Source organism: Stegodyphus dumicola, chromosome 2 (assembly GCF_044657685.1).
Source record: "Stegodyphus dumicola isolate Sdum_Otavi_A_Nest chromosome 2, ASM4465768v1".
Classification (NCBI taxonomy): domain Eukaryota; kingdom Metazoa; phylum Arthropoda; class Arachnida; order Araneae; family Eresidae; genus Stegodyphus; species Stegodyphus dumicola.
In genome coordinates, this window is record NC_140769.1 from 164,961,855 (window position 1) to 164,984,118 (window position 22,264).

Sequence of the window (22,264 nt, forward strand, 5' to 3'; positions counted from 1 at the left end):
AAATGTATTCCTTCATTGATTTGAGAGAGAGCATTTCGAATTTAAACGGAAGTTGTTGGATGGATTTTTCTCACTTTTCCGCATTTTATACATTACATGTATAAAGCAGACACGCACAAAAATCCTTTTTGATTCTTACGGTTTCAGTTAAAGGAATCGTAAAAAATATATTATTTTAACTTTCTAAATGTATTTGCTCGTTTATGTATAAATTTAAAATCATGGAACTTACAAATTATATGACTAAATTGCAGTATTTAAGATAACTGAAATTATAGTACTGAAATGACATAGAATATAAGGATAATTATAGTCAATTTAAATAAATTTCTATTCTATTGTAGTCTATTTAAATAAATTTATACTTTCATTTAAAATTTGTCATTATTAGTACCTCTCGCAGTTTTATGCAATCATAGGAATTTTCGAATTCTAATAGGTTCTTTCTTTTCGAATTCTAATAGGTAAAACTGAAGCGTATTCAAAGCTTAGATCCTCCTAATTTTCCCCTCGGGTTATTTGGGACAGGAATGAAGCATAAAGCCTCCAACTTGTGTTCTGTAAAAACATTATGCCATGTCCCTGACTTATTCTATGACTGAGGTGTTTGTATGAAACAAAAATTAAGGATTAGAGTTTCTACCACATTTCAGCAAGATAGCCTTTCCTATTAATCTAGATATTACAATATAAAGCAATAAATATTTCTAGGGAACCCTACAATAACATTTAATTTTCATCTTATGCTTCTTATAACCACATTTATAAATACAGAAGTTTATTATAAGATTATAGTTCCATTAAATATTTGAAATTAATTTCTGTGGAAATAAACTATATATTGAAAAATGTTTCTGTGAACTGATTGAGTGTGTAAAGTATTATTACATTTGGTCAGATATAAAATAAAGGCACTTATTTCTGCTACAACTAAAATTATTATACTTATTACTCAAAATTGTTCTATTTAATTTAGCAAGTAATATTGTATCCTCAAAATTTGTTATAAGAATGAAATACCTTTTACCAAGTTGGATGTCAATTACGTCAAATTATATGCATTTTTGTTTTATTTATTGGTTATTAATAACAATGCTTCATCTTAAAATAGTTCAGTCTTTGATTCATGTCTAATTGCTTCAAAAGAAATGCACAATATTGTCATTCAGGTTGAATAATTGTTAAAAATTTCACAAATGTCAAATTTGTTAATACTACCTTTAAATTTTTAAATTCTAAATTATAACTGCGTTTTAACTTTCACAAGGATTGCTGATGTTTATCTATGAAATGAAATGATCAAAACATTTTAATGAAATGATTTTTGAGTTTCTTTCCCTGCTAATATAAGTTAATATACAACTTTAATGTACATTACAAATGATATTTCTGTTTGAAAAACTAGTGACACTAAACTTCTAGAAACTAGAGACTAGACTATGTTTTAATGTTACATGCAAACTTCTTTCCATCACATTCACGAAATATTAAATTTTGAACGTTCCAGAGAAAGTTAATATGGGAACATTATGCGTTTATAATAGAGAAGCTTATTGTCCGCATCAAGTTTCAGTTCACGGATATGAAAACTCTCCAACACGTAAATAAATAGTGGAAAAAATAAAAATTCATGTAGATTTTATCTAAAGTAGCATCGATTGATCGATGTGTATTTTTTGCATTGAAGAGGGGAAAAAAGAAAACTGCAGTTTTTGACACCATTAGGAATCATACATTTAAAAAAAGGAGATTCTTCTGTCTAGTAGAAAAGGTTATGCTATTAGAATATGACAGAGTAGATGAGAGCTATTTGCATAAGGTGAGGAATGCTTTCGTGAAGGATTTTCGTAGGAAAACTGACTCGTATTCACATTCCACAGGTGGAAAACCACAAAAACAAATCATGCACTCAACATTTTCGCCTGGGATCGAATACCGTTTGAACTACCAGTATTCGGCTGCCACAGGTAGGACCTTTACACTTACAAAGAGCCTTTTGCTTAAGAACTGTTTATCATCTTTCTTTCCCCGATATTAGTTTTTTGTCGTTATTAGGGGACGTAGTTTGATTTCAATGAATAAAGGCAAAGCAGACAAAGCCTCTCAACCTGAAAGATAAAATGCCTTCAGGTAGGATTTATAGGAAACTGGTTCGCGTTCGTTTCATGCATCCGAATTTTGTTTATGTTTCTTTCATTTAAGCTCAAAACATACGAGTAATCTCTATTTTAAGAAAAGAATGTTTTGGGGGGAGTACTTTGGAAGGGTAAATTACTTATATTAATGTTACACATGGGGGGAAATGACGAAAAGAACCCATAAAAACCTGCATAAAAGAACGAGAAAATATGGATCAAACCGTTAAATCTTAAGTATTATACTTAAAAACATTCTTTATCTTGTTAAAAAGTCTTCATGCAAGCCTTGCATATAAAATACATGAAACACTATACAGTTTAAATTCAGCCATGTTAAAACATTTTATGTTTTAAGTACATTTTAAAAAATTTAATATTTTAAATAAAAGTCACATACCTTACTGCTTGCCAATTGATGTCCCACTGCTTTCGGCAATGCATAAACCTTTGTAAACCTATTGTCGTCAAACTAGATGACACAAATGACTCTTCCTGATAGTGAGCTGGATTTCCACGACCTAAGTGTTCTAAAAACGATTTTTTGTTAAAACAATACCAAATATGCATTTCTTAACTTATTACTATTTAAACATACAAGAGCAGCCTAAATTACACTAATCAATAAATTCATATTTTATCACATAAAAAGGTGAAACGTTTAAGACTATTCCCGATCTCAATTTTAATTACTTATGGAGAATACGGGTTCTTGAAGAATTTACCGAAGATAGCCAAAATGTGATTCAAGAAAATTTTCTGGCATGACAAAATTTTTTTGGACTCGTAAAAAAAAAATTATTTGCTACACCCATTATTTCACATTAATTTAAATCAGAGAATATCTGTTAATAATATAGGTTCATTTCATTACATTTAAGAAATATTTTTTTAAAGCATCATATGCTCATAGATTGCTATGCATTACAATTATATGCAGTAAACAGTGCGACTACAACACAAAATACCGGTGAAACAGCAAATTGTTACCAGCACAGATTTACAAATGCGATTTTGCAGGTAAACATTAATTTGTCCATGTGGTATCAAGGATAACTAGAAAGGGCTAAGTCATTCCTTTGTTCGACTCCTCACCAACGCGAGCCTAGTGGGGAAGTTTAACCAGCAATAATTTGAAGTCACTGTGAAGCACCTGCTCTGAATTCGCCCGTTTAGAGCTGTACTTTCATTGGGCAGCGAGGCAATTTTCTGGAAGTCACATATTTCAAATTAATTTTAATCATACATATTTGTTTTCTAACAATGTGAATATCAAAAATAATTTGTATATATAGGTTTACTCAGTTTTCCTTTAATAGTATATATTGTAAGGTATCATTTATGTAATGGCTTTTTGCGCTGTAGCGATGTGCTCTAATACTTATAGAAATGTGAAAGGAAGAAATATTGCAGCTAATCTTTGGAATATGGTAACAGGTAGTTTGGCGACATTTTGGTAAGAAGATAAAGGTTACTAGCTAGGACTTTAGCAGTGTACATGGATAAAGTCAAGAGTGTGCGCAATGCCATTTTTGTGCAATTCCGAGATGTTTTTAAAGTGAAAATAGGTCGACGTGTTTGATACCGTGTATGTGCAATTCTGCACTTTCTCCCAATTTTGCACCTAATCTTTGTCATGGTTAAGCACTTTTGTTCCATAAAAGTTCTAGCATAAGCATAATTCGGCTAGCAGATAGTTGAAAAAAAATGTTGAGTTAAAAAAAAAAACATGCCTTTACTTCATGAAAACAAAATGGCATCAAAAAAAAAAAAAAATATATATAGCAGGTTGCTGTAGCAGGGTTGGTCGCCAAATTTCCATAATCCAAAGATTAACCAATATAGCATTTCATGCTTCCCCAAACAATTTGCTTTTGATGAAAAAATGAATACATAAATGTCAGAGGCAGAATTCTGTTAATGTGAAAAACGCAAGGATTTGCAGCGAATATTTTATGTGCAGTTATTATGAAGATGACATGAGAAATTGCTTGCTTGGATTGCAGCAAAAAAAACTGTTGAAATGCAATGCTGTGCCAAAAGTAAATTTATTGTGTGCAGTAAGCGAAATAACACCAAGAAATCGGAAACATTTGAAAAGAAAACTAATGCAGAGTGCTTTTGAAAGACTGCATGGTGGTGTATTTAATTATGGCAAAGCACACGAGGGCTATCTGCCTAAAGGGAGGGATGCCTTCGTGGAGGACTTTCTAAGGGAAACTGGCTCGTATACACGTTACACATGGGGAAAACCACGAAAACGCCCATGCAGCCAGCCCGTTCGCGGGATTCGAACCGAACTACCAGTGTTCAGAGACTTTACCGCTCGGCCGCTGGTGAGCCTGAAAGACTGCATGAATTAAGCCCAAAGAAAATGTATTTTGAGGCCGTGAACAAAATTGAAGCTGACAGTAATAAATCAAATGTGAATTATTTTGAAATAAAACTCGCAAATGACAATATCCCTGAACAGCCTAAGTGTAAAGATAAACAAAAATGCATTGATAATTTGAAGAACAAAATAATATCCCTAGAAAATTGTAATGAAATATTTTAGAATGTTTGCTCAGCGACAAAGAAGGTGGACGACATCTTGAAAGAAATTTGTAGCGGAAATTCAGAAATTAAAATCCCAAATAGTGAAATTCAGAAAAAACAGCACATATTGGAGAATTTAGAAAAACGTCTAAAGCATATTTTGTTAAGTTATTCTTAGTTATTTTTATTGTATCCTGTGTTATTATTAACCCGAAAGCTTAGCATTTTAAATAAAATATAATAGTATAACATTAAACATTCGGTTTTGAGGGAAAAAAAAAAAAAGCGCCAAACTATTGTTGATGCCAGTGTTAGCAAAAATAATCACTGCAACCCTAATGCAAAAAAGGAAGTATAATAGTAAATAAATAAGATTGTTTTAATTTAGATGAAAGGTTAATTTCATATAATACTTTATTATAATTTATATAAAAAAGGCTAAAGACGACTGAATGGAAGCATAGGAGTAAATAACTTTTAGATCATTATTATTATTTATATAAAAATTGCTAAACATAACTGAATGGATGCCTGCATTGCTATTGCACTACCGATTTATCGCTAAAGCATGGTTTCATCTCGTTCGTTGTTCAAACATAATTTTCTATAACGAATGATGCCTTTTCTTTGAAAAAATTCTCGGTAAAGTGCAGAATCGCCCACTTATTTGTTTGCCGCTTTTTACAAGAGTAAAAACAATTGGATTTTTGCCTTTTCCTCTACTTTTTAAGCAAAAATAGGTCGATGTGTACATAGATAAGTTCAAGGGTGTGCACAGTGCCATTTTTGTGCAATCCTGGGATTTTTTTTTAAGTGAAAATAGGTTGATGTGTACATGGATACAGAGTATGTGCAATTCTTAAAACGCATCAAGCAGTGGCTGATTCTGCACTTTACCAAAATTCTATTGCAGACTTTTAGTCATGGGCAATTCTCAAATTGTAAAATCCATAGGATATCAAAAAATGATTTAAAATTAAACTAATATTGTCAATGGCGTCTTAAGAAATATAGAACTATATAAACTTACGCAATCTGAAATCAGCACGTACGCTAGGATATGATGCAGTTAAATGGACGTGTTTGCTAGATTTGGTGCTTTTGAGCATACATTTTCGATGCAATTTTTTACGGTCCTCAAAACGGAATAGTACCCATTAAAGTAATTGGCATAAGTACACCTGCCTCCTTAACCCCCCCCCCCACTTCTGAAAAATTAAATAATTTTTTTTAGGTAATGCGAGCAAAGTTGTTTTGTCTAAATTAAGATAACAATCTTACATGTATTTATTTAAATTTAATCTTGATATAAGCCTAAGTTACAAAATTAATTAAAAAATATGCCGATGTAAAATTTACAATTAGGCTGAAACTCAAACTTAGATTAGCGGAAATTTTGCCATATGTAACTAACTATACATGCTTAAAACTGCGAATTTAAGGTTTTTTTTAATTAATTTTAAATAGCTGTTATTATAATTTTATAGAAGCAGTAGCAGAGTTCTCTTAGTTAAACATCCAGATAAAAAATGATTAAAAATAAAGAGGTATTTAAAGGGGGAAAAATCCTACAAATTAAAAAAAAAAAAAGTATTTTAAGCTAAGAGTAGCACATTTTATCTGTTATTTTAAAATTGAGTAAGTACTATTAGATTTTTTAATGCTCAGTGTAAAATGCATACTGCAGTAACATTGTATCTTCCCAATAATAGCTATCTTTCACACACCGCTCATTTTAAATGCTGGTTCTTCAAATTTAAAACGCTAATTTCTGTGTTGTGAATTGCATCTCCACGCTCAGCGTCATCATGACTACATAATCACTTCCCACTGCCTGTTTCAGGGATAAAAGCTCTATGAGCTAGCCCTTCTCTTTAAAATTCTTTACTTTTACTTTTTAAGTGGCAATAGGTCGACATGTACATGGATAAAGTCAAAGGAGTGCGCAATGACATTTTTGTGCAATTTGAGGATTTTTTTTTTAAAAGTGAAAATAAGTCGATGTGTACATGGATATAGAGTTTGTGCAATTGTTTGTCTCGCTATTTTGGCTTTGTGTAGCGGCGATCGTCGCTTCGCAAGCCAAAATAACGAGTGAAAGAATTTCGCAAAATTGTTATCCATGTACCACCAAAAATCGCCAAGGGATATTCCTAAACTATACTTTTACCAAAGAATTTGCACAATTTTTTCAATATCATAAATTTCATCTATTGCTGGGAATCATTTTTCTTATTAAAGAGCAAAAAATAAAAAAACGTTTGCAAAGCAGATTCCATGAAGCTTATACGGAAATGAAGTAGCAAAATACCATTCCCACATTAAAAGCGAGAGAATAAAACAAAGATTACACCCTCCAAACACCACAGCTGAATCATGATGTTTGCTGATATGGTCAAAAGACTCATCATTTTTTAAACCATTTCCTGATAAACTATCAAATTCTAATTTTGTGCATACACTGTAACAATACAATGTGGTAAAGACATTTTTCCAGAATTCAATTTAGATCTTGGATACTTTCCAGTTATCTACAATCCTACCTTATAAAGTCGTAAAAATATTCAAGAGGCAAAACAATATGGTAGAAAATATTACCGACAAGTCGAGATGTTGCCATATTTATATGACCAACATATATGTACTTTGAATATATGAATACATATATGTGCTTTGGCCAATGTGTCCAATGTTTAGTAAAAACAGCTGTGTAACGTGCCAAAAAATTAACAGGTGAGCATTTTATTACCACTGTTTTCAAAACAGCTACTGCCTTTTCCGTATTAGTTTGGCAAAAATATCAACCACTGACGAGTTCAGATCTTTTCAGTAGGGAACTGAGGACAATCAGAAAGTATCACATTTTCTGTAGTTTAATTCTGAAAGACTTTGTAAGCTCCATATCTTTGAATTTCACCTTTTGCACCATCAAATATAAAGGAAAAAATGTTTAAAATATTCAACATTTGCAAAAAACATTGAAAGATACAGCTTTGTCAACCATTATTTTTAAATTTCAAAATAAAATATATTAGGCACAAAGTTTTAAAACTTTCAGATTATGAAACTCTGATCTTTTCTTCTAAAGCAGAAATAATTATTATGAATACCCTTCCATGATGCAAATAAAGGAAATACCAGTTTTGCTGTTTCTCCTTCCTTTTTTAAAATTTCACATTTACAATTTTTTCCTATTTCATAAGTATTCATTTCGGTACTTTTCCGTTTTGCCAGCACAGACCTTTTAAGTCTCATTTTCAAAACAAGGTCATAGCCATTTCACTGGCATTCGGTCACAGAATTTTTAACAGTTTAGTTTTATGCAATAAGGCCATTATTCACGATAAGTCAATTAGGATGCAATTACACCGGTCACCCGAAGGCAAAGTCAAGGGTTAAATTCATCAATATGAGAATGCACCAGCGAAGTAAAGCACTGCAGTTTTACACAATTTCTGAGTAAGCTATTCATACAAATTGAAATAATTCTTGCATTTAAATTTGTATTCCAAATTAAGATTTAACTTGAAATTAATGTAGATAATTACCGAGAGAATTAAGATTTTTGTAGTGTAGTTTATGCGAGATCAGATCACTTGGGGGCACGTGATATGAACTGGCGAATCAGGATGTTGTACCATGAAAGCTTAGTAAATTTTTAAATTAACGTCTTTTTACAAAATTTTAAATATTTTTTATATGTATTAAAATGCTTGTCTTCAAAATAAAAAAACTCTTGGCGAAATTTGTGCCGGCAAAAACCACTTTCTTTAGCAAGTACTTAAACAGATTTGACAATCTACCTACAAGGTTAATAATGAAAAGTCTGACAGGAGCTATAGCTATCACTACAATATATATCAGCTATTTCTTTTTTCTAGATCTTCGATGATATTTTAGTTTTGTACACTCTTACTACCTACTCGCATTACATCAAATATCAATTTTTTCCCTTTGCTTTTCCTGCAGAATTTGGTGACAGTCAACACAAGAGCTATTCCAAAGCTCATGATATATATTATAGTCTTAGCAAAATCTCCTTTTCTACCTATGCAATGAAACACAGCAAATCTTTTCCACAAGTAAGATTAATGGTAATAAAATATAGAATAAACTACACACAAATACTGAAGAATTTCAATTTAAATTATTAACACGGATGCAGCTAGCATAATGCATTTTAAAAATAGTTCTGAATTCAGGTAAACTTCACTTCCACACAATACACATAAAAAATCATAAATTAGTGGTAAAGGAGGATTTCTACAAGCCATGTATCAATGTCAGCTCTTTCTACAATTCTTCAATGATTTCAGGTTAACTTTCTACATTTATTTCATATACATCAAATAATACAAACTCAATATAACAAAAAATCGATGCATATATTATGATAACATGATTAGCAAGATTTCTGATTTTCAGACATTTGTCAAAACCTGACAACTAAAGCTCATAGGAGTTTTTAAGGGTACTCTTCTGTTTCCAGGACGAGATTCAGAAATGTATGTAATGTAGCAAGCATGTGTATATATAGTGCACACAGAAAAAAAAGTCAGTTCTATATCTCCCCGTTCTACTGGGCCCATTCATATCTCAAAAGTACAACTTTGGATATGTACTAATTTATATGTAGCATTGCTTTAATAATAAAGTTAGGTTCATTCGAAACAAAATTCGCCTATTTTTTATGATTTATTCCTAAAATTTGTATTTTTAAATAATTTTTCGAATTATAAACTAAAAAAATTTTACCATCATCTTAAAGAAGATGTATTTCTAAGCATACCTGAAAAAATTAAAAAGCTTTTTTTGTTCAACATTTTCCAAGATATACATGAATTGACATATTGACACAGTTTGAAATTTTTCATATTTGTTGAAAGCAATTTAGGCACTTTCAACAAATATGCAATAAGCGAATTTAAAAATTAACGGGAAAGGAAAATAGGTTGCGATATATTAAGAAGTTAGCTAAGGGAATTATTCTTGGCACAAACTGAAAAAAATCCGCCAAGTTAAATTTTCGGTTAATCTTTGGAATATGGTAACAGGTGGTTTGGTGACATTTTGTTAAGGCAATAAAGGTTACTAGCTAGGGCTTTAGCAATAATCTGAGAAGTACACAGTTTGAATCACAGATTATTTTGTCTGGGAGATATGAGAGATCATGAGACATGTCATGTGACATTTTCCAGAAAATTCAAATCGGGATTTTAGCTAATAAGCACTTAGAAACAATTTTGCTGCTAAAGTGCAGAATCGCTCACTTATTTGTTAGGTACTTTTTACAAGAGTAAGAAGAATTGAATTTTTGTCAATTTTCTTTGACTTTTTAAGTGAAAATAGGTCAATGTGTACACGGATAATGTCAAGAGTGCACAATGCCATTTTTGTGCAATTCTGGGAGTTTCTTTTTAAAAAGTGAAAATAGGTCGATGTGTACATGGATAGCGTGTATATGCAATTCTTAACAAGGCAAGCAGTGTACGATTCCACACTTTCTCACAATTTCACACCTAATCTTCCGTCATGATTAAGCATTTTTGTTCCATTTAAGTTCTAGCATAAGCGTAATTCGGCTAGCAGATTGTTGGAAAAAAGGTTGAGTTAAAAATATGCCTTTACTTCGTAAAAACAAAATGGCGTCCCCCCCAAAAAAAACTAGCAGTTTGGTATAGCAGGGTTGGTCGCCAAAGTTTCGCCAAGTTACCATAATCCAAAGATTCACCAAATTTTTCTGTAAATTTCGCACCAAATTTTACAAAATTTAATATTTAGACATAATATGAGTCATAGAATCGAAATATGGAAAAAGTTGGACTTCCGAAGAAGTTGGATTATGTGTCATATATTAGAACAATGCTATATATAAATTCACTATACAACATAAGTTGTGTTTTCAAGAAGTGAAAAACTCAATTTCGTTAATCGGCCCACTAGAACGGGATATGCACAACTGTCCTCCCTTCTTTTTGGCACTGTGTACATGTATATACAAAGACATTTCCGAATCCAATCCTGAAAAACTGGAGTATTTTCTTTAGGTAACCATATCCATTGCAATCTGAAAATTCACCGAATCAGCAGTTTTTTCTGTAAAAAAACAGCTAAACTGTACAAAGGTAGTTGTACCAACAAATCAATTAAAACAACTTGACTGCTGTTAATGATAAATATAAATAAATATACTTTAAAATTCCATTTTATATACCAGGGCATGTTCATAAGATTTTTCTCTATTCAAAGTATCCACTACTAAAAATTATTAAATGACGGCCACACACACAAAACAAAAAGGGAGGCTGCTCTGAACTTATTCCAAATTTTCTATAATTATAATATTTAAATCATTTTCTGAAGTTTCAAATATTTATTGTAAGTATTTAACAATTCTATTCTTCTAAATAACAAAGCATTAATAAAATTCCAAATCTAGTTAAATTAATTAAATTAATATGAATACAATTTAAAGTGCATTTAATAGACTGACAGAAAGGGGGAAATATGGGGTGGAAGAGGTAAGGGGGCAAGCAAAATATGAACCAATGCAAAGAAAAAAAATTCACAAAAATATTTTAGGTAAAAGAAAACACTCCGTAACGCGTTCAAAACAGCAAAAAATCCCAACAAGTTTATACACAAAAGTTTAAAGTGCGAAATCAAATGAGAAGCATATGTAGAATTACTACCTATTAAAAATGTTTTGTTATTTCACTAATTTTATTACAAGCACTATTGTAATTTCGGAGATAAATATGAAAACCTACATCATTCGATACAATTTCATTTCTTCACAACTATGATTTGGTAATTGGCAACAATGTTTTCAAATTTGCGAACTTTAATAATACATTTTAACAAGAATATTTTTTTATGCCCTCAAACTATTTCATTAGGGAAAATACTAGTTCGACAGTAACAGGAAAAGATGGAACGTCAGCATATGCTACTTGAATGATCCACAATTATTCGAAACCTGCCGCAATTTCAGTATTTAAATCGTAAGAAATGATGAAATAAAACCTTGCAAAAACAGTTGCCTTTAACAGAAAATTCTAAAAAGCATTACTTTAAGTTAATAATTGCGGTACTGCCCACGTGTCATCATTAGGGCAAAAGTGAAACCTTATCAAAATACAAAAATAAAAAAGGAGGTAGCCATTTTTTCCAAAAAATTGGAAACTGCGAAATCTGTACCATTTAATACAATATTCGGTTAAAAATGAACTTAATCCATCTTACCGATCAAACAAAATAAAGACGTCATATAAAACTGTGAATCTACGCAATTTATCGATAAAATAACAGGAGTAGATATGGCGTCAACTGCACTATTGCAGTGTTGTCCCTAAGGAAAGAAAAAAAATATATATTAGACGAAACAAAATTAACGACAAAATATGATTAAGGTCAATATTCAATATTACATTTATAAGTAAAACACCAATTAACAGGATTTTCAGAGAAAACTACCCAATTATACACCGGGAAAAATCGCCCTACTCACCCCTTTAATGGAGAAAATTGAACTGAGAAAATTCCTACGCAGTAGGTGGAGCGCAGCCTCGTGAATAAATATGTAATGCCAGATTTCTAAATAACTTATATTTTGTAACACAATACGGCATTTCGTATCACATTTCAAGATGGTTTACTTTTTATATGTGCATTTATATTGTAAATAAATTTCCTGAGATCTTTTAATTAACTGTAAAATTTCCTGCCCTAATCATCTCTTAGAAAATCAGTTTGCATGCAGAATAGTGAAATATAGTCAAAAAAGGAACGACAAGCAAAACGCGAAACTTAAAAAACGTTGTTCTTAAGAACAGAATTAAAGAATTACTCCACTTATGTAAAATATTCAAACTGTATTCTTTTTTTTTTTTTTTTTTTTTGCAAAAAAATACTTTAAAAATGATTATCCAATTTGTCCAACTTTCAACAAAAGTAGACAATTTCTCTTTTCCAAAAAGGAATAATGGATAAAATCTACAACTTAGATTTTTAGCAAATTAACTTAAAGTTGATAAGATTTAATTATGAGTTAATAAAATATTTAATGTTCAGTTCATAATCTCCACAGCGTACACAGACACTTATAAAGATCGGCGCTTTGCCTATTATTTCCTGTTTTTCCCCATTTTCTCCTGGGGAATATCTGGAAAGTCTCAAATCCTTCAGGTGGTTATGAGCTTGAAGAAAGGCTAAGTTCCAAGTATTTTCTATTCAGAATCAGTGCTTAAATTGCACCGGAGCCCGGCTCCGGCTTCTCAGTTTTAAAGGTAAATTACAATTTTAACCGGAACGCACCGGAGCCCTAAATAAGATGAGCTCCGGTACTTCTTTTTATAAAACTGAACCACAATTTAAAGGGAAAAAAATTTAGACTTCCTAACGTTTTAGTTTAACAATAAGCAAACTTTGTAATACTCTATTTCCCTAGAAATACGAACTCATGAGAACATTAGACGTTCAAGTAAAGTCCCCTCACTCACATGCAGAAACCAAGCGGAAGAAAAGCAATAAATTTGGGGGAGTTTGTTTAGGAACGCCTAAATTTCTCGTCATGCCATTGTATCTAGTGTATTGTTACCGATGCTTACAGTTAGTTATCCTCGCAGGAAGGAAAATTTGTGTTCTTAAATGTTCGTTAATTGACAGCGAATACAATAAGAGTGAAATAAACTGCTCAAGCACGTAAAGTAAGTCAAGTAAGTGAGATAAACTGCTCAAGCACGTCTTATACACCGTCTTCCTACAGTATCTACTAATGAGGGGGGGAGCGTAACCAGCAACTTTACATTTAGGAGTCCGATTCATTTACCCCTGACACCCATCTGCTTGATGGCTATAATTATATCAACAGAGAGCCGCGTTCTCTCTCACCAAGATTTCCCTCATTTTTTGTTTCCACCCGCTCATACCCTCATTCTGTTTCGCCCTGGAATTTTCATCAGCTATACTTTAAGTATATTTAATTTTTGTGATGATAAAAGAACTCCCCACCCCCTACGATCAGAACTTAAATTGGGCCGGAACCCACCGGATCTGAACTCCGGTGCTTCTTAATTTTTGTAATAAACCATAATTCTAGCCGGAACGCACCGGAGCCCTGAATAAGAAGGCTTCTTTTATTAACTTAAATTCTTTTATGTAATTGAATAATAATTTCAGTAGAAATTTTATCTCGAAAATTTTATTTTAACAATAAAATTATATTAAAAATCGCGTATTAAATTTCAATTTATCTCTTTACATTTTATTTAATTTTAATTAGTTAATTACTTCAATCTTTAATTAATTCAATAAATAATAATTAATTATCTAATAATTATCTATTAAATTATAATTAATTAATTATATAATACTTATTGATTAAATAACAATTTATAAACATTAATTAAATATCTATTAATTAATTTGATAATAATTAACTATTTAATTTTAAATTTATTAATAAGTTTAATAGTCATTTTATTTATTTATTTACTCTTGTTCCTCTCTGCTGATGGTCTTCCATAGGGTCCCGCACTTCTAATCTTAGAAATGAAGCCCTGTTCAGTATATAAAGCAGTACTTTACTATACACACATACAACACACAAAAAGAAAAAAAAAATCAACTGCGTTTATAACATGTTAGTTTTTAATGCTATTATTACTAACTGTGAATGTATTATTAATTCATTGAAGAGATTTAACTGATAATATTTAAACTAGTGTTTTCCAGTTTGTGAAATGAGTGTGTGTTGTGAAAGGCTAATTATGGAATTTATAGGTAAATAGTTCTGAGTAGTAGAGGTTTAAAAAAATAATAGCAAATAAAACAAGAGTATAGATTTAAATTTTATTGTTAATAAAAATTTTTAAAAGTTCAGTCAATGAGATTATGTATAAAATAAAAATAAATAACTTGAATCAATGACATGAATGCCATTAATGCTTGGCCCTCAGTGCTATAGACGAACTTATTAGGGATTTTTCATGAAGAGTGTTTTTGCTTCTAAACGAAGCAGGATTAAAAATAAATGCATCAAAATGTAAATTTGTGGCCTAGGAACTTTGTCACTTAAGCTATAAGATATTTCACTATCTGAAATAGTTGCAATAAAATAGTTGCAATAAAAATTACTCGCCACCAAATACAGCAAAAAAATGTATCCTCATTTTTGGGATTTTGTTTCTATTACAGGACTTTTATCAAATTCTTTGCACAGATAGATCTCTGTTAAAATCAATAAGAAATAAAGCGGGATTTACTTAATCGACCGAAACTAACCCAGCGTTCGAAAAACTAAAAAAAAAGTTAATTCAAGCTCCAGTTTTGAAATATTTGAAAGTGAGGGGAACTTAGAAATTGCAGGAAATGCCTCATATTATACCGTTGGCGATGTTCTCTTGCAAAACGGACAGTCTGTAGCTTACTTTAGTAAGACATTTAACACATCTAACAGGAATTATACGGTTCCGGATATGAAAACGTTAGCAGTTCTTTTAGCGGTTTAGAAATTTCACGCGTATTTTAGAGAGATGTCAGATACAGTTTTCTCAGATCATGCCATCTTGTGTCGTTTGTATTTCTATATTCGTTCTGGGAAGATTGTATAGTCAAAACTTATTATATGGACCCTTAAACTGCAGGAATACAAGCTAATAGTTAAGCATAGTCTAGGAAAGGAGAACGCTGAGGCAAGCCCTCTGTCAAGATTAAGACTAGATGGAGAGGAAAAGGAACTTAAGTGTGCAATGCTAACTGAAAAATTTCAGATTCCCGAAAGACTTTCTGAGCAACAAAAAGACCCTGAACTTAAAAATATTTGTTAATTTAAAAATATTTCATTTAACAGATACTGACAATTTCGAACACCAAGATATAACGGCTATCAGAATTAGTGTCGTAAATTATGATAGCCGTTACTGAGACCGGATATCCTAGCTAGTTTAAGAATTACTAAATTTGAAGGAAATATATAATACACCAATTTCAGATCATCTAGGCAATGGAAAAAAACGACAGCGACTTTGCGAATCTCTTTATCATTTCCCATTTGCGAATCTTTTCCACAGCTACAAAAATCTTCTATGGGGTACGTCATGTCTTTCCCTATTTGTCAATGAGTTAACAATGTTATTAGATCCCGACGCTTTATTTAAACAGCGTAAAAGCTACATACCCAAGTGAGTTAGTAAGAGTTGATTTATTAGGTTTGTACCCAAGTAGGACCTAATAAAAGATACTTACTCATTATCGTGGATAATTTTTAAAGTGATCAGAAATAATTCTCCTCAAAAGAGCCTCGCTAAAATTGTTTCAGACCCTTTTCTAAGGAAATGTATTTTAAGATATGGGAGCACATTAAAAGTAATTTCGGACAATGGAAAGCAAATTTTTAGTCAAATTTTGGAGGAATTAAGCACAATGCATGGCATACGACTTCTAAAAATAGTTCCTTATTGGCCGCAGTCAAATATGGCAGAGCTGGTAAATTAAAATATAGTTAACATTATTTGTAGTTATATACAGAATTATTATATGCGCTGGGATGTCTGTGACAATGAATTTGCATTTGTCTTGAAGACGGCTAAACATGATACTACTGGGAAGACGCCAGCTGAATTAATTCTTGGTAGAAAGTTAATTGCAACTCTCAGAGCTATTTTTCGTTCAAAAGAGCGTTGCGTAATTTAAAATGGCAGAAGTTAGTCGACGAAGATATCCGAAATAATAATTTGGATAATGCAAGCAAAAAAACAAAATTATGTGAAGAGGAGGTGCGACTTTAATTTTAAGGTGGGAGATAAAGTACTTAAAATAAAACATACTCTTTCATGTGCACTTGAGGTTAAAGTGGGAAAATGTTTCCCTAAATCTGAAGGCCATTTCGTAATTGAAAACGTTTGGGAGACAGTGATTTAGATAAAGAAACAAAATAGTGAGAATAGGTTGGCTTATATGGATCAGATAAAGAAATAATATGAGCGGGCTGATATGCTCCTTCTAAAAATATTTTGCAAGAATTACATCCTAACAGAAATGCAGTGCCAGCTATAAAGTCTACAGAATTTCAAGCGATATCTTGAATACAAGTCCCGGGAAATAAAAGAAGGGTTGTTGCGAATGAGGGAGTTGAAAAGAAAAAAAGAACCAAGGCTCGACGCATCAAAAGGAAGCGAGCTGACAGAGAAAAGGGAGCCAAGACTAAGGAGTAACAAATCCTCAAGAAATGAAAAGGAAGATCAGCAATCCATCAGACTGAGCGACCGATCGACGGAGAATCAGATACAGCTCAGGGGGTCATCAGCAAGATTTCAGGTGGCGAGAAAGGATGGTAGTGACGGTCCTTCAATGCAACATCTACATGTAAAACGGTCGACGGACAACACAAAGGGGAAAAGCATACAAGAACCAGAGGACAGGCGCTGCGAGCCAGCAGACGAGAGATTAGGAGAAACCAGGAATGCCGGTCACGAGTTTAGAGACTATGAAGCTGTTCGTAACTTCAGATTTTTCCCATCACCAGGCAAAATTCCAGAGGTTCTGGAAATGAACGTAGAGACGCAAGTTTCCTGGTAGCACAGACATTGAGCCAAGGCCAAAGAGGCGGATAAAAGTAGCAATTTCTGTAAATGTGGTGTAGCGTGTAAATTGAATAAGCTTATCTCAATGTAAATGAATTGTAAATGGTTCATGAACTATGTTTGATAAACTAGTATTGTAGCCGTATAGAAGTTTCTGTTAAACTAAATCTAAAAAGCAAAAGTAGATTCTTGCATACTGGTAAAAGTTGAATTCTTGACCTGCGTCTGAAATGTCTAAGTGCAAGCTATAGTAATAACGTAATAAATAAGTTACAATAGAAGTTAGCGTTATGCATGAAAATAATTAAAAGTTAGGCTCTCCAGCAAAAAGTAAAGTTAATGAAATGCCTTGCTTAGCACATTAGAAATAGTTTTGAATTTAAAGTGTTCTTGAAGTTTAGTGTGTCTAAAGCATCGATATGATTTAGGTGAAATGTTAGTGTTAAAGTTCTTTTAATGTAGCCCCAAGTTTTTCCATCCAGTACATTTTTACTGGAGAACAGGAACAGAATTAAATACAACAAAGAATGCACGAGTAAAAGTTTTCCATGTAAAGCTAAAATGGAAATGAACATGTAATATATTTTTGCCAATATATTTTTCCTAGGTTGCCAGCTAAGTTGCTAGTATTATTAGGTTACTAGCTGAGATAGAATATATATTCTTCGGCCTTACAGTATAATTGCCAGCACACGTCGGTTAGATTTGTGAGCCAACTTCGTGTTAAATTAATCTGTGTAGCCTTTGGTTACAAGTTTATTTAATTAAAATTTTACATTTGACTTACTTTTACTTTAAGTTACCTCGCTATAACTGGTGGTTAAGATGTTAGTACCGGGTCTGCTTCTGTTCTTCTTAGTTTTAAATGAAAGGGTCTTTTATACCATTCTACAGTTTCAGTTGTTATTTTAGGCAGCGATAATGAGCTTAACGTTTACCCAGAGTTTGGACACTACTTGATGATTGCAAAACAAACTGTTACGAAATCTCCAGCTGCGGTAAAATACTTTTACCGCAAGGTGGGTTTAGGGTTGCCAGAAAATGGCAAGGGAAGGCGGGCTTTCCGTATATAGCGCGAATTCGCCCGTTTAGCGACAAAATTGGCGATATTCCATAGACGGATGAAGAAAATTCTAGAACAAATTCTCACCTGTTTGGTCCAGTGTTCTCGAGGGCAGGGCAAAAGCTCTATAAACCCTGCCTGTACGCGGAGTAGCAGTCTAGTGTCTAAGTTTCTCGTCAGTGTATCACGAGTTAAAGTATCGCCGAGTGTATCGTGAATGCATCGTCGAGTGAATCCCGAGTTGTAGCATGGAGAGTCTCGAGAGTACGTTGAGCTGAACCGAATAGGGAGCTGTACTCTAGTGCTTTACCGTGAAGCTGTCTTCAGGGTTAAATCAGCAATTTTCAGTCTCTGACAGCAGATGTATTCTTTACGCAGAAATCTTCAAAACATTATATAAGTTTCATTTCATACATTATTGTTTGTTCTAACAAATACATCAATGATCATCAAATAAAAATCCCTTTGTAAACAATCAAATGGAAGAGAAACACGCCTATTATTTAAATGTAGGAAAAAAGTAATCTTTATCTGGCATATGTTTTGAAGTAAACTATATCGGTTTCGAGAAATACTTTTCCTCGCTAAGTTCCATATATGAAATGCATTTAGTAAAGAATAATTTATAAAATAACAAAAAATCTGAATTAAGCTGTTAGAAATCGCTGAGTTTCGCTATTATAATTTAAAACTACGAAGAATAAAAAAATTACTTTTTCTTTTTTTACAAATTAATTTCGAAATATTTGGAATTTTCTCCCTATCTCATTTCACTAATGTTAGTTTCCTTTACTTAAAATATCATTTATTGAACGAAAAATACACTAAACCTTGATTCACAAACTTAAAAAAAAAAAAAAAAAAAAAAAAGGAAAAAAAAATTCCTCAAGATGATTTGTCTTTCGAAATATTCATAAATTGAAACAATTTTCCTAATAGGAATTAATGTAAATGAATTAATCCGTTCTCGGATCCCAAAGACTACTTAGAAAAGAGGGCTTTGTGTGTCAGTATATAGTGCAAAACGGATGGAATTCGTTAAATTTAACGCATACACAATATTAACATATACATAATATTTAAAACAGTACTGAACATATAAAAAATAGGAAAATTTGAATTAAATTTTATCACATCTTTGCAAAGGCAATTTGACGGCATTAGTAGAAAATGAAGCCAAAGGGGAGAAAAGGTTAACTGAAAGAGAAATCCTATTCCATAAAAATATCAAGGCAACTTTTTTGTCTTTATGGGGGTTTTTCTTTTCTCTTTTATTGATCACCTGTACTCCCGAGAATCACTAATCTTTATCCTATTAAAAATTTCTCCACTCTGATTTGTTTCCATCTATATTTTAAAATGTTACAAAAGCATGGCATTGTCCTTGTAAATATTCGTGCTACGGCTTACTACTGCTTTATCAAGGTGATAATGTTCTATGACTTTTGAATATTTTCCCTTCCTTCTTCTTCTGTAGACATTTCTCTATTGCATGAACTACATTTTGGAGTATTATTTGTTGCCGGCTTATTTTTCATTTTTTCGAGACGTCGTTCGTCATCCAAGAAATTTTTGGCTTGGAAAATTTGTTCGCGATCCAAGGAGTTCGTGAAGCAAGGTTCCACAATAGACAAAATTTTTTGGTATGTTCCCGTTTTAGAACAAGTGTACAGTACATCGTAAGTTGCACTGCATAAAACATAGGTTTATATACACCTATTTCATAGAATCACATACTGTGCCAGATATTTTAGGAACCTTTTACAGATATGCATGTATCAAAATAATGATTAAAGAAATATTTACCTACTATTTACAAAATAATGACTTAGATAACGTGAAGAAAATATGTGGGTTACAGATTAAACGTTATGTGAGATTGAGAAATGTATTTCGCAATAAATAATTCTGACTTCGGGATAACATGTTTTGCGAAAGGCCTAAATATTATCAGCATTAGTGTTAACGTATGTAATTACCCTGAGAGCTTTCTTTAGACGTTTTTCATTTTCCACTAGTCAGTGATTTTCAAAGGGTTTTGAGAGATGCGTGTCCTGTGTTAGGGTGAATTCATGAAAGCAATGTCTCAAATTGCCTACTTTACCACAGGAGTACTGGTCGAGCCTCTAAGGCCGAACATATGCAGATAGGTCGGTGTAGGGCAGTGTTCAGTGTACAGTTGAGTCAATATGGAGCTTTCTGATTTTAGGGCTGACAAGAAAATAGTCATGGATGATACACCCCGTTGTCTATGTATCACATTGCTTTTGCCAGCTGTTGTCCGCATTTATTTTGAGTTTTCTTTTCAGTGTTGACTCCAGGTTGGCAATTTGCCCCGTGACAGGGAACATGTATGTTGTTGCGACCTGTACAAACCAAGCCCACGTTTTTCATTTCCCTTGCGTCCTACATGGGCTTTGATCCGTTGCAGGAGAAAAAGAGCATAGTGTCTGAGGAAAGGTTCTCTAACAGCACATACTAGCACAATTTTAGGGGCGCTAAATACTAGACATAATCTCTGTGCATGCAACTGTTCTAAAGGTTTTATCAAGAGCAGACTTTACTGCTTTAAAAAATGCAAATAATTTTGCCTGAAAGACAAAATAATCATTTCTCAGTCTACTTGATTATTGAAAAATATAGTTATTTCCTATCTTCTTGTAGAAGGCACTGGCTATGCCGTATTCAGTTTTTGAGCTATAGGTTCAAGTTCTGTTATCCCTTCTGCTATATCATGCATAAAAGTTTCATAGTTATATCGTATAGGATACGTTTTTGTCGATGGTATTGTCTTCTCATAATCAGTGCTCCGGTAGGCGGCATCGTCGGTGATGACGCCTACTCTTAAACTTAAGCCTTTTGCCGCTATGCCCCGTATTTTGAGCTACCAGATATAGTGGTTAGAGGTCTGAAAGACTGAGTATTGCATTTGTCAACGTGGTCCTATATGCTGTGGTTACTGAGAAGGCTCAGCGCGTCTATACGCAGAGATAAGAGGTCGTATGAATTTTGCTCCCACATTTTGCTTCACGTTGAACGGAATATTCAGCCTTACAAGAGATTTTTTTGTATCTGCAGTTACAGCAAAGCACTAGGACTTCAGTAGTGTAAGTTTCATCATTATTCACTGATTATTTAATTAATTTTCTAAGTATTACTGTTCCGGCTTATGTTCCTGACCGTTGTTACTTTAACACAGTAACGCGGTTACCCGACCCTCCTTCCTTCTGCTGATAAGAAAACGGAACTTTAGCATTCTCCCCTCCTCTCAGTCTCGGACACAGGCAGCGCAGGGGTGCACTTGTAATCAAATACTGCTCTAAATCCATCCCTTCCAAATTCGCTTTTATTTTTTTCCCCCTTCAAAACAAGAAGGAAAAGATTGTCAGCCGCCATCTTTGGCCACATAAGCGTAGTAATCCTCTTACGACTGTCAGTGTATTTGATTTTTTTTTATTAGTACTACACATCATTCGTGCCAAGTGCGTGTTTGCATTCAGCTCAAGCAGTATTTTCCTCTATTAGTGCTACAGTGCAATTCCTCATCAAGTTCATATCTGTGAAAGTGTGTGCATTGCTTAATGCAATTTCTCATCCAAGTTCATATCTGTGAAAGTGTGTGCATTGCTTATTTTGAAAGAGATTTTAACGTTTACGAAGTATTTACCTCTTACATACCCCAGTCCGAACTAGTGCTATAGGACATACTCAATATATGTAAAGAAGATTTTTGAAATTTCACCATACATCTCCTTATTCATTATTAATACCGGAAGTTTGTGCATCGTGTTCTCGCAGTACGGTACATACTTTATCGGCAGTGTATGCGATTTGATTGTACATCTCCTCATTCAAGTTTAATGCTACGAAGAGCTCCAGTATTAATCATATTATTCAGTGCTTTGATATAGTGCGTGTGAATATTATTCAGTACTTACTTAGGG

At 32.7% G+C, this 22,264-nt stretch overlaps 1 protein-coding gene across 1 annotated transcript in view; it reads right to left on the minus strand.

Annotated features, from left to right (window-relative positions):
• The window catches only part of LOC146998638 (uncharacterized), a 38,051-nt gene that overhangs the window by 1,233 nt on the left and 14,554 nt on the right, over positions 1 to 22,264 (minus strand). Inside the window, exons 2-3 of the mRNA XM_085811412.1 lie at positions 11,919 to 12,024; positions 2,536 to 2,665 (exon numbers count right to left, since the gene is read on the minus strand). Coding sequence (XP_085667538.1) covers positions 2,536 to 2,665; positions 11,919 to 12,024 — 236 coding nt within the window. The remainder of the gene's footprint in view (positions 1 to 2,535; positions 2,666 to 11,918; positions 12,025 to 22,264) is intronic.